Source organism: Theropithecus gelada, chromosome 8 (assembly GCF_003255815.1).
Source record: "Theropithecus gelada isolate Dixy chromosome 8, Tgel_1.0, whole genome shotgun sequence".
NCBI classification, from domain to species: domain Eukaryota; kingdom Metazoa; phylum Chordata; class Mammalia; order Primates; family Cercopithecidae; genus Theropithecus; species Theropithecus gelada.
This window is the reverse complement of record NC_037676.1, coordinates 101,410,304-101,423,494: the sequence shown is the minus strand read 5'-3', so window position 1 is coordinate 101,423,494 and position 13,191 is coordinate 101,410,304. Positions and strand designations below refer to the sequence as shown.

Genomic DNA, 13,191 nt, shown 5'->3' with positions numbered 1-13,191 from the left:
GGGTAAGGATTATAAGGGAACTCTCTACTATCTTTGCATCCTGTCTGTAATTCTAAAATTATTCCAAAAAGAAAAAGTTACTTTTAAAAAACCGTATTCAGCCTGTGTTTGCCAATTATTTACTTCCCCTCATTCTTAGGAAATAGATATATTCATCACTTTTAAATGCAAAGTCAAAGCTCACTTTTTAAAAAAACCAGTATTTAACTTAGGCCCAATAAAAGTTCTTGAACTAAAAGTTACAATTTTAAGCACAGTGACTTCTCTATATTGAGTATCAACTGATTATTCTCATTATTTATAATAAAGCTTTTTATATTTTATATTTTTATGTAATGTAGGCTCCTATTTCTTGGATGTTTCTAGTACTTAAATATACAATGTAGCTATTTTAAAGTACAATTCTGTCATCTAGAATGATTACTGAAGTAAACTTGAATTTTTTTTAAATTGATCCCTCTTCAGCTGTCTACAATTATTAGAGAGAAAAAGCAATTAATTGATTAAAAGGACTCCTGCGGTGGCTCACACCTATAATCCCAGCACTTTGGGAGGCCAAGGCAGGCGGATCACGAGGTCAGGAGATCGAGATCATCCTGGCTAACACGGTGAAACCCCATCTCTACTAAAAAAAAATACAAAAAATTAGCCGGGCGTGGTGGCGGGCGCCTGTAGTCTCCGCTACTCGGGAGGCTGAGGCAGGAGAATGGCGTGAACCCGGGAGGCGGAGCTTGCAGTGAGTCGAGATTGCACCACTGCACTCCAGCCTGAGCAACAGTGCAAGACTCCGTCTGAAAATAAAAAAAGACTCGAACATTACAAGAACTATTTTAAACATTATTAGAAAAATGCTAGATTTAATTTGGCATGATTTTTGCTTGACTGATATCAACTGTTCGAAATGCTAATGTAGAAACATGATCTTGTTTTCTTAACCAAAATATGAACCAGAAATTAATTCCAAACATTCTTCGAATCCAAGCTGAACAATGAATTCTAATGCTTTCCTCCTTAATATCAAGGTATCTCCCTAAGAGAAAACTTTGAGAAACATAAATGTTCTAAAATTATAAAAAGATGTTGACAAATACTGCCCAAAAAGTCTATAAAAGTTTTATACACAAACGACTATTTTGTTTTGTTGTTGTTTGCTTTTGTTTGTGTTTTTCACACAAGGTCTTCCTCTGTCGCTCCAGCTGCAGTGCAGTAGCAAGATCATGGGTCACTGCAGCCTAAAACCTCCAGGGCTCAAGAAATCCTTCCACTTCAGTTTGCAAAGTAGCTAGGACTACAGGTGCACACTACTGCACCTGGCTATTTTTTTTTAATAAAGATGGGGTCTCACTATGTTGCCCAGATTGGATAAATGCCTATTTTGACTTATTCAGTTGAATATAATTCCTCCCAACAATCAAGTTAACAGAAATGTGTCAGAATAATTTCAAATTTAAAAGTAAACAGGCAAAAATCACCAAAAAGGACAGTACCTAACTTGCAATCCTTGACTTCCCTCAAAAACTTCTACAAAAATAAGTGCTTTATTCTGATCATCTAAAACTGAAAATGTATCTTTTTTTTCTTTTTACAAAATGTCAGACTTTTTTTTTTTTTTTTTAAGGAGACACACTCTTGCTCTGTCACCCAGGCTAGAGTACAGTGGTGCAAACATGGCTCATGGCAGCTCAAACTCCTGGACTCAAGCAATCCTCCCACCTCAGCCTCCTAAGTTGCTAGGATTACAGGCAAGTGCCATCATCCCTGCTAATTTATTTATTTATTTTTTGTACAGACAGGGTCTCACTATGTTGCCCAGGCTACATATCAGGACTTTTGATGTTAAAAAAACTGACAATATATCCAACAATATTTGTCAACAGTTGCCTTTTTATTTTTTAATATCTTATTTTATTATGCTTTAATTTTGAAGATGAATCCTTATCCCTTTAATTTAATCAATGCTAAATCAGTGAATTCAATTACAAAAATAATTTTTTCAGTAGAATTGAGAATGACGTTAAGATAGTACAGCTAATATACGCATTATCTTTTGCCCAAACTTTAAAAAATTAAATCAATCAAGTTATGACACAAACTTTAGTTGAAACTTATTTTCTACTTTTCAACTTTTGTCATATTAGAAAATACTGAATTATCTTAAGCAGAAAAGTCTTTAATACTTATTTGCAAATTTTTTTTTTTTTAGTAGAGACAGGGTTTCACCATATTGGCCAGGCTGTTCTTGAACACTTAACCTCATGATCCGCCCGCCTCAGCTTCCCGAAGTGCTGGGATTATAGGCGTGAGCCACCGTGCCCGACTATTGTCAAGTATTTTATAACTTGCCATCTGTTGTAGTTATAAATTGTGTAGCTTTAGTACTAATACAAAGAAAATCTATGCCAAATTTAAAACCATGGTAACAGAAACATTTTTTTTCCCCACTGCTATAACCCCACAATGTAACAAGTTGCCTGGAATAATATCTATACTACTATTTCAAAAGTTTAGCTCATTTCACATGGATTTATCTCCTTTACAAAAATGCAGACATGAAACAATAAACCCACAAAAAATGAAATTGGAGAAGAAATAAAACCTAAAAAATTAGTCCATAAATTTTTGTAAACTGAAAAGCAGATGAAAAGGTGGGCAGATGTATGGATAATGGATGGATGCACATACTAATTCAAAAAATAAATATTTGTAGAAAATATACCAGGCAATTTCTAAGTGCTGAAGAAACAACAAATCTTTTTTTTTTTTTTTTGAGATAGTATCTTGCTCTGTCACCCAGGCTGGAGTGCAGTGGCACGACATTGGCTCACTGCAACCTCCACCTCCCGGGTTCAAGCAATTCTCCTGCTTCAGCCTCCAGAGTAGCTGGGATTACAGGCATCCACCACCACACCAGGCTAATTTTTGCATTTTTAGTGGAGACGTGGTTTCACCATGTTGACCAGGCTGGTCTCAAACTCCTGACCTCATGATCTGCCACCTCAGCCTCCCAAAGTGCTGGGATTACAGGTGTGAGCCATTACGCCCAGCCCAACAAATCTTTTAAAATTACCACTTAATAAGTTTTAGTGTAATATCAAAAGGAATATCCACAATTTTTGAAAAGGCTATTAAAATACCCCTTCCTTTCCAAATAAATATCTATGTGAGGCTCGATGTTCTTCATATACATTAATTAAAACATGTCCTAACAGACTAAATACTGAAGCAGACATGAAAATTCAGCTATCTTCTACTAAGCCAGACATTCAAGATATTTACAAAAATAAAACCAATGCATGTCCCTTCTTACCTTTTAAAATATAGCAATTTTACTTTTACTATAAAATGATATTCACATCAACATATAATAAATTTATTTTAAAATAAATTAATAAATACATATTCTTAAGATTTGTTTTAATTTCTAATACCATAAATATGAGTAGATGTAATCTGAATAAACAAAACGCCTCAGAGTTCCCAATAATTTTTAAGAGTGCAAAGGTTTCCTGGAGTCTTGAGATCAAAAAGTTTGAAAACCACTGGTCTATAAGTTGCAATAAAGTTAATGAGAAATGACTGCATCCTAGAGGTACAGCTGATAGAACATGCTGACTGATTAGATGTGGTGGGAGAAGAAAAGATACTGATAAATGTTAAGCCTGAGCAAATTAGTAGATAATGTTGCAATATAATGAAAGGTAAAATAGTGGGGGTGGGGGGTGCACAACTGCAAAGAAAAATCAAGAGTTCTGTTTGTGTTAAGTATCAATCAGATATGAAAGTGGAAATATAAAATAGGCAGTTGAATTCTAGAGCTCAGGGAAAAGTGAAAAGTGGAGACACAAATTTGATAGTCTATCAGCATCTATATCATGATCGAGTTATATCACCTTGGGAGTGTGTAGATAGAAAAGATGAGAGGACCAGAGACCAAGCCCTATATGCCAACATTTAAAGGTCAGACAGAAAAGGAGAAGCACCAAAAACAACTACAAAAAGTCCCTGGTAATCCAGACATAATTTTTTTTTTTCTTTTTTTTTTTTTTTTTTTTTTTTTTTTTTGAGGCAAGATCTTGCTCTGTCACCCAGGATGGAGTGGCAGTGGCATGATCTCAGCTCAATTCAACCTCCACTCTTCCAGCTCAAGCTATCCTCTCACCTCAGCCTGGTAAGTATCTCATACTACACGCACATGCCATCCTGCTTGGCTAATTTTTGTATTATTCTGTACAGATAGTTTCACCATATTGGCATGGCTGCTCTGGAACTCCTGGGCTCAAGCGATCCGCCTGTCTTGGCCTCCTAAAGTGCTGGGATTACAGGCGTGAGCCACTGTGTCCGGCGATAAAATTTTTAAAGTAAAAGAAGTATATCCCAAAGAAACTCTTCTACATATATATGTCAGAAGATCTGTACCAGAACATTTACATCAGCATTTTTCAAAATATAGCAAAATATATGGAACAGACTGTAAGACCCATCATCCTTCTTTCTTAGACTCATAAATCAATCCCACGTCATTCTACTAGTTGTCTGAAGATTTAATTTTGGATTCAGTCCCACACTACCACTGTCATAATTCTTGGTGATTTCAATATCCAGAGAGATGATCATTCCAAAAGTCTGATTTCTCAGTTTTTTGACCTCCTCTTCTGCATTGATCTTGTCCTCCAGATTATTTTCACCATTACCCTAACTAAAGCAACAGAATATGACCAGAAAATATATACAACCACAATGACTGGTATATCTTCAAATTCATGATCACTTTTGTGTAGTAGGTCCTTAGTGTCCCTAGTGAACATACATATTCAAAGGCAATTACTCCTCATCCTCCCCAAGATGACAATTTTACACCTTCTTCCCCTTCCTCAAAGCTTCTCCTCCTTTCCCATGTTTACTCTGAGTTAAGAGAACTATTTAAAGAAAAAAATAATCAGAAGAGAACTTTCAAAAACCACTACCACCTTTTCTACCAAACCACTTATGTGGGTGCAAGAACACATTGCTTTCTCTCCTGCTATCATGAATGAATGACCTATTGTCCCATTAGAGGTCATCAGACTTTCCACCTCTACAAAAGGTGCCAAGCCCTCTTCTCTTCTCAAGAATATTACGCCAGCAATTCTCCCCCTCTTGCCTATATCAATTTTTTCCTCTCTATTAGATCACTCATATCACCAAACAAATATGCTATAATTACTCCCATCTTTCAAAAAAAAGTCTTTAGCTCCACAACCCCAACCAGCTATTTCCCCATTTCTATGCTCTTTATAACAAAACCATCTTGAAAGAGTTTTCTGTACTCTTCAACAATTACTCTACTACCATTTGCATTTTTATCTGTCCTTTTTGCATGATAAAATATACACAATAAAATTTATAGATTTAACCACCTGTCAGTATACAATTCAGTGGCATTTAGTACAAAATATTGCATAACTATCCCCACCATGTTTGCAGAGCTTTTACATCATACTAGGCAGAAACTCTACCTATTAAGCACTAACTCAACTTCCCTGTATCCTACAGCCCCTAGCAATGTCTATTCTACTCTCTGTTTCTGTGATTTTGCCTATTCTAAATACCTCATCAGTGATGGTTAATACTGATTGTCAACTTGATTGGATTGAAGGCTGCAAAGTATTGTTCTTGGGTGTGTCCTGCCAAAGGAGATTAACATTTGAGTCAGTGGACTGGGAGATGCAGACCCACCCTCAATCTGGGTGGGCACCATCTAACCAGCTGGAAGCATGGCTAGGATAAAGCAGGCAGATGAATGTGGAAGGACTAGACTTGCTGAGTCTTCTGGCCTTCATCTTTCTCCTGTGCTGGATGCTTCCTGCCCTTGAACATCAGACTCCAAGTTCTTCAGCTTTTAGACTTTGGGACTTACACCTGTGGTTTGCCAGGGGCTCTCAGGCCTTTGGCCCACACTGGAAGCTGCACTGTCAGCTTCCCTACTTTTGAGGTTTTGGGACTTGGACTGATCCACCACTGGTTTCCTTGCTCCTCAACCTGTAGACACGCCTATCATGGGACTTTACCTTGTGATCGTGTGAGTCAATCTCCTTAATAAACTCCCTTTCATACATACATATAGCCTATTCTGTCTCTCTAGAGAACATCATCTAAGTGGAATCACACAATCTTTGTCCTTTTGTGTCTGGCTAATTTCACTTAGCATAGAACTTTCAAGGTTCATTCATGTTTAGCATGCATCAGAACTTCATTCATTTTTTTTTTTTTATGATGGAGTTTCACTATTGTTGCCCAGGCTGGAGTGCAATGGCGTGATCTTGGCCCACTGCAACTCTGCCTCCCAGGTTCAAGCGATTCTCCTGCCTCAGCCTCCTGAATAGCTGGGACTACAGGTACCCACCACCATGCCCAGCTTTTTGTATTTTTAGTAGAGACAGGGTTTCACCATGTTGGCCAGGCTGGTCTTGAACTCCTGACCTCATGATCCACCCACCTCAGCCTCCCGAAGTGCTGGGATTACAGGCATGAGCCACCACACCTGGTCAAAATTTCATTTTTTTATGGTTGAATATTATTTCACTGTATGTATATACCATAATTTGTTTATTCATTCATCCACTGATGAACATTTGGATTGTTTCCATTTTGGGAGATCACTGAATAGAGTTACCATGAACATTTATGTACATCAATCTGTTTGAATACTAGTTTTTTATTCTTTTGAGTACATACCTAGAAATAAAATGGCTAGATTATATGGTAATTCTACATTTAATTTTTTGTGGAACCACCAAACTATATTCCACAGCAGATGCACTATTTTACATTTCTACCAGTCTTCCCATTCACTTTTAACCAACTCCAACTAAGATTCCAACAGTGTCATATCACTGCTCTGCTCAAAATCACCAGTAATTTCCACACTGTCAAATCCAAGGATCCATTCTTACAAATAATCTATTCCCTCCTCTTTAAAACATTTATGGCACTTACCTTCCAGTCTCTTGGTTTTCTGCCTACAATATTGATCACTTATTCTCAGCTTCCTTTGCTATTTCTTCCTCATCTTTCCAATTTCTTACCATCACAGTGCCCCAGAGCTTGGCTCTAGAACCTCTTTTTTCTGTTCTACACTAATTTCAGTTTTAACAAAATCATGACTATCAAATAAATGCATCTAGGCAAATTTCTAACCTGAATTCTAGATTCATATATCCAACTGCCCACGGAATTACTCTACTTAAATATACAGCAGGCATCTTAAACATACCCAAAACTAAATTCCTCATCTTCATCTCAAATATAGTCTTCTCCTAATCCCAGTCATCTCAAAATGTCAGAGCTCAACTCTTCTAGTTGTTCAAAAGCCATCCTTGGATCATCTTTTTTTTTTTCATTCATGTCTCATAATAAAATCTATCAGGAAATTCTGCCTATTTGACCTTCAAAACACATCCAAAACACAATCACTTTTCATCACCTCCACTTGCTATCACCCTAGTCCAAGTCATTACCATCTCCTGCTTGAAAATTGCATTCCTATCTATTTCTTTTCCTTACTTTTGCTTCCAACACAGCAGCCACAGTGATCCAGATTAAAATATAACCCAGATCATCATATAATTCTTCTAAAAACTGGTCAAATATTGTTTATCTCACTCGGAATAAAAGACAAAGTCCCAAAAATGATCTACACAGTTTACAACTTAGGAACCACTCCAAACCTCATCACCCCTCTTATCTTTCATACCACATTCATTTACAATATCTCATGATACTATTGGCTTCCTTGCGGTTCCTTGAACTCTGGTGCCTTTACATTTGTTATTACTGGAAGGTTCATTCTCAGATATTAATAAGGCTTCCTCTTTCGCAAGTCTTTGCTTTAATATTCCCTTCATAATAAGGCCTTCCCTGATGATCCCATTTTAAACTGCATAATTTCCCCTCTAGTGAAAGCACTCACTATTCCTCTTCCCACTTGATTTTTTTTTTTTTTTTGAGACACAGTTTCACTCTTGTTGCCCAGGCTGGAGTGCAATGGCACGATCTCGGCTCACCACAACCTCCACCTCCCGGGTTCAAGCAATTCTCCTGCCTCAGCCTCCCGAGTAGCTGGGATTACAGCATGATAGCATGCGCCATCACACCCGGCTGACCGGCTAATTTTTTTTTTTAGTAGAGATGGGGTTTCTCCATGTTGGTCCGACTGATCTCGAATTCCAGATCTCAGGTGATCTGGCCACCTCGGCCTCCCAAAGCGCTGGGATTACAGGCGTGAGCCACTGCACCAGGCCCCCACTTGATTTTTCTACATAACCTTTATATTCAATGAACACAATATATATGTTATTTGTTTATAATATCAACTTAAGTTTGAAAAAGCAGGAATTTATATCTGTTCACTCTGGTATCTCTGGAGACAAAACAATGCCTAGACACAGCTGGCACTGAGAATATTTGTTGAATGAATTAAGATATTACTCGGGACTATTACAGGCATGGTAATAGTATTATAAAAGTCCAGGAAACAAATAACTCAAAAATTAAGTTTGGGTTATATGTGAGAGGAACAGAAGGTAAAATATGATCAAAGAAGAATACATGGGGGATCAAAGCTACTAGCAATTTTATATTTCTTTTGGCTGAGATGCAGGGGGACTGGGATTACAGGTGCGAGCCACCGTGCATGGCATAATTTTGTATTTCTTCAAGTAAAAGGGTATTTACTTTATTATTCTTTGACCTGGACATACACCTATTTGTATATATTATATATATTTTTGTATAGATGAGAATAGATATTTTACATGCATTATTTTAATGGAAGAAGTCGTCAAATTATGTTAAATACTGCTGGAAAAATAGCTAGAAGAGGACCTAGTTAACAAATTTGTCCTTAAAAGCGAAACAAATGAGGAAAGAGATAATTATATATAAATAATCCTTTAAAAACAAAAATTTGTTATGAGGCTGGGCATGATGGCTAACACCTGTAATCCTAGCACATTGGGAGGCCAAAGGGGGAAAAACGCTTGAGCCTAGGAGTGAGACCAGCCTGGGCAACATGGCAAAACCCCATCTCTACAAAATATTTTTAAAAAGAAAAAAAAAATTAGCTGGGCACAGTGGCACATGCCTGTAGTCCCAGCTGCTCGGGAGGCTGAGGTGAGAGGATGTCTTGAGCCCGAGAGGCAGAGGTTGCAATGAGCTGTGATTGCACCACTGCACTCCAGCCTAGGCCAGACCCTGTCTCAAAAAAAAAAAAAAGAGAGAGAGAGACAGAGACTGTTATGATTGTTACGAAGGCAAGCACAGAAATGAAACCGTACCTGATGGGTAAAAGAATTCAAGGGAAAATTTTTGCTGTTCCTTTCTTTTTTAATGACAATATTAAGGCATGTTTGTACACCAAGTGAATGATTCAATAGGGCAAAAAACTATCCATGAAGCTAATAAAAAAGAAATGTGGAGAAGGCCCTAAGAAGACAGGAAGGGATCAAAATTCAAAGATTTCAAGTGGAGGAGCCATGTAATTTTATGAAGTAAGAACTGTTAGACTCTATCTCACATCTACTGAATGCAAAACAAACTTGAATGAAGCTAGAATTGTACTAACAATCCAAATTTAAGTATTAAAGTTGCTACAGATATAAACAGCAAGAGAAAAGACCTACTTTGAAAGTCACCGTTGCCTTTGTGCAATAAAATCCTATAGAAACAATAGGATCCTTCAAAGCCTGTGCTTTTTGCTGATGCGTGGTTGATGCAGGATCATTCCCAACAAAGTCTTCCTCGCCATCGTCATAACTCACAATTGCAGGCACAAAGGACCAGGCCCATGATACCCATCCCTGTGGCTGCTCCTCATCTTGCTGTGAATATAACTCTTGACCTTTATACTGAGTAGGATATTGCATATCTATTCTTGTTTCATCTTCAGAACCTATCAATTAAAATTAAGTCACTTTAAATAAGTCAAAAGAATTTAACTAAGAAAATAGAAATACACATCCTTCACAATTTTTCCTCCCATATCCTTCTATTATAAGATATAAACAAATGATACATTGATTATTATTATTTGAAACCAATAATTTAGCATTATGACTCTCAAGTTTCTGTATGTTGTACTGTATCAATCTCCTTTAGTAGGTTATGGTTAATGTGATGTGGAAAGTAGCTTATCAACTGCACATAACTTTTAACTGTATTTGATAAAGACAAAGAATAAATTAATTATTTAACATCGCTCATGATGTTTTAAACCAACAACAAAAAACCTACCTCTCAAAAATAAGGCTGATATATTGAAAAACTGACTTTTCTCAGAAATGTAATACCACAAAGATCCAAGAAATATTCTTCATTTCCTGATGCACCCATGGAGGAAAAAAAAATGGAAAGTGCTTCTAGGCAAAATGTACCCCTGCCCAAACAAGAATTATCCCAAAGATGAAAGCAAACATTACAATAAAATGACTTTTATATGTAGCTAAGAAAAATAATAATGTTGGGGCCTCTTTCTTACTAGCAAGTAAGATATTATATACCTTTCCTGTTGTACAGATGAAAAAATTATAGGGAAGAAATTTTATTTGGTTACAAATTGGCAGACCAAAGATTTACATTCCAACCACTCTTTAATTTATGCCACCTTTGTAAAGACAAACTCCATCAAAGTCCCTTAATATTATTCTAGCTATATAAACAAAAGAGGCATCATGAAATTTAGGAAAAAAAAAAATTACTTTTTAAAAATTTCACAGGGACCAGGAACAGTGACTAGCACCTGTAATCCCAGAACTTTGGGAGGCCGAGATGGGCAGATCACCTGAGCTCAGGAGTTCGAGACCAGCCTCAGCAACATGATGAAACCCTGTCCCTACTAAAAGTACAAAAAACTGTCCAGGTGTAAAATTCATAGGGGCCAGGATCAGTGACATACACCTGTAATCCCAGCACTTTGGGAGGCCAAAGTGGGCAGATCACCTGAGCTCAGGAGTTCAAGACCAGCCTGGGCAACACGGTGAAACCCTATCCCTACTAAAAAAACAAAAAAAATTGTCTGGGTGTGGTGGTGTGCACCCATTATGGTCACAGCAACTTGGGAGGCTGAGGTGGCACGAGAATCACTTGAAGCCAGGAGGCAAGCATTGCAGTGAGCCATGATCATACCACTGCACTGCAGCCTGGGTGACAGAGCAAGACCCTAGACCCTGTCTAAAAAAAAAAAAAAATACACCATAGGAAAAGTAGTCTCCAGCAGATTCACTCATATCTACTCTCCATTGATAAATCTATAAATACACATACTCTTTTAAATCTTTAAATAACATCCTTACAGGTTTTCTTATTGAAAAAGCTTTAAAACTTTTTAAACTCTTATGACAGGAGACTCTTGGAACATTCTACATTTACAGGTTATGAATGTTTGCCTTCTTTCACCTGAGAAGGAAAAGGCTTAATAAGAATTAACTAGAGTAACTAAAATAATAGTACCAAGACACTTTAGCCATTGTAGTTCAGAATAAGTTTTATATAAGTTGCAAACCCTGTTGGGCCCACTGGCTCATTCCTATAATCCCAGCACTTTGGGAGCCCGAGATGGCAGAATCACATGAAGCCAGGAGTTCAAGAACAGCCTGCTACAACAAAGTGAGACCCCCCCACCTCGACAAAAATTTTAAAAAAAAAAAATTTATCAGCCACACTCAGTGTCATGCACCTGTAGTCCCAGCCACTCAGGAGGCTGAGGCTGGAGGATTGCTTGAGCCCAGGAGTTCAAGGCTGCAGTGAGCTATGATCATGCCATCATACTCCAGCCTGGGCAAGAGTGAGACTATGTAAATAAATAAATAATAAATACATAAAGTAAAATAAAATTTTAAAAAGACACAAAAAAGCTTTAAATGGACAAATATTTAACACATACTTCACAAAGGTAGATAAAGGCCTATAATCACATTAAAAATTCAAAATAATTAGCCATCAAAAAATGCAAATTAAAAAACCATAAGATACCACAACACACTCATCCCAATGGCAAAAAAGTGAAAAAATACACCATTGAATGTTAGCAAGGATGTAGGCCAACTGCAACTCTTACACATTGTTGATAGGAATATAAAATGGTACAATCACATTGGAAAAAGTTATGGAAGTTTCTTTGAAAAATAAACATATAATTCTACTCTTAAGTATTTACCCAAAAGAAAGAATAGCACATGTCTATGCGAAATTTCTACAAAAATATCTATGAAAGTTTTATTTATAATAGCCAAAAACGAAAAACAGCCCAAGTGTCCATCAACAACTGAATGGTAAAATAAACTATAGTATATTCACATGGTATATTCATACAATGTATCTAGCAATGAAAAGGAAAGAACGACTGCTATATGCAACAACATAGATAAATACCAAACACACTATGCTTAATGAAAGAAACCTTTATACATACTGTTTCCATTTATATGAAATTCTAGAATCAGCAAAACTAAATCTATAGTTTTAAGGAACTTCAGAATAGTGTTTTCTCGAGGGGAGGCAGGCAGGTGAAAGGGGGATGACTAGAAAGGGGTATAAGAAACTATCTCAGCTGTAAATGACCTATATCTTGATGAGTGTTTTGCATCACACAGGTGTATGTATTTCTCAAACTCACTGAATTTTACTTTGGAGATTTAACTTCCAAAAAAAACTAAAATCACCCACTTAGTAGAAACTCTATATAACAACAGGCAGCTGAGGGTTAGGGGTGAAGTGTACCAATGTTTGTAACTTAACTTGAAAGGCATCAAAAACAATCATTTTATTGATAAATAGAGAAAGGCATGTTAGATGAACCGATATGTGATGAAGCAAATGTAACAGAATATCAATAGTAGACTCTAGATGATACGTATGTGAGTGTTCACCTTATAATAACTCTTACAGCTTTTCCATATATTTGAAATTTGTCATGTTGGAAAAAAATAAAATAAGTATCCTCTACGTGCTATGTTTGCTCCAGGTATAAGACACTGTTTCTGTCTCAGAAGTGCATTGTCTAACAAAAATTTACCCTCTAGTGTGAAATAAAGGTACGTTTTATATCTATGTACTCTGATTCATGTTGTTCTCCATGCTTTAACGTAGTAAGATTTTTTAATGAGATAAAGTTTAAATAGCATAAAATTCAACATTTAAAGGTGTACAATTCAGTGG

General features: G+C 36.7%; 1 protein-coding gene across 1 annotated transcript in view; it reads right to left on the bottom strand.

Annotated features, from left to right (window-relative positions):
* Positions 1 to 13,191, bottom strand: part of VPS13B (vacuolar protein sorting 13 homolog B) — an 858,817-nt gene that overhangs the window by 773,250 nt on the left and 72,376 nt on the right. The window contains exon 7 of the mRNA XM_025394335.1: positions 9,660 to 9,928. Coding sequence (XP_025250120.1) covers positions 9,660 to 9,928 — 269 coding nt within the window. The remainder of the gene's footprint in view (positions 1 to 9,659; positions 9,929 to 13,191) is intronic.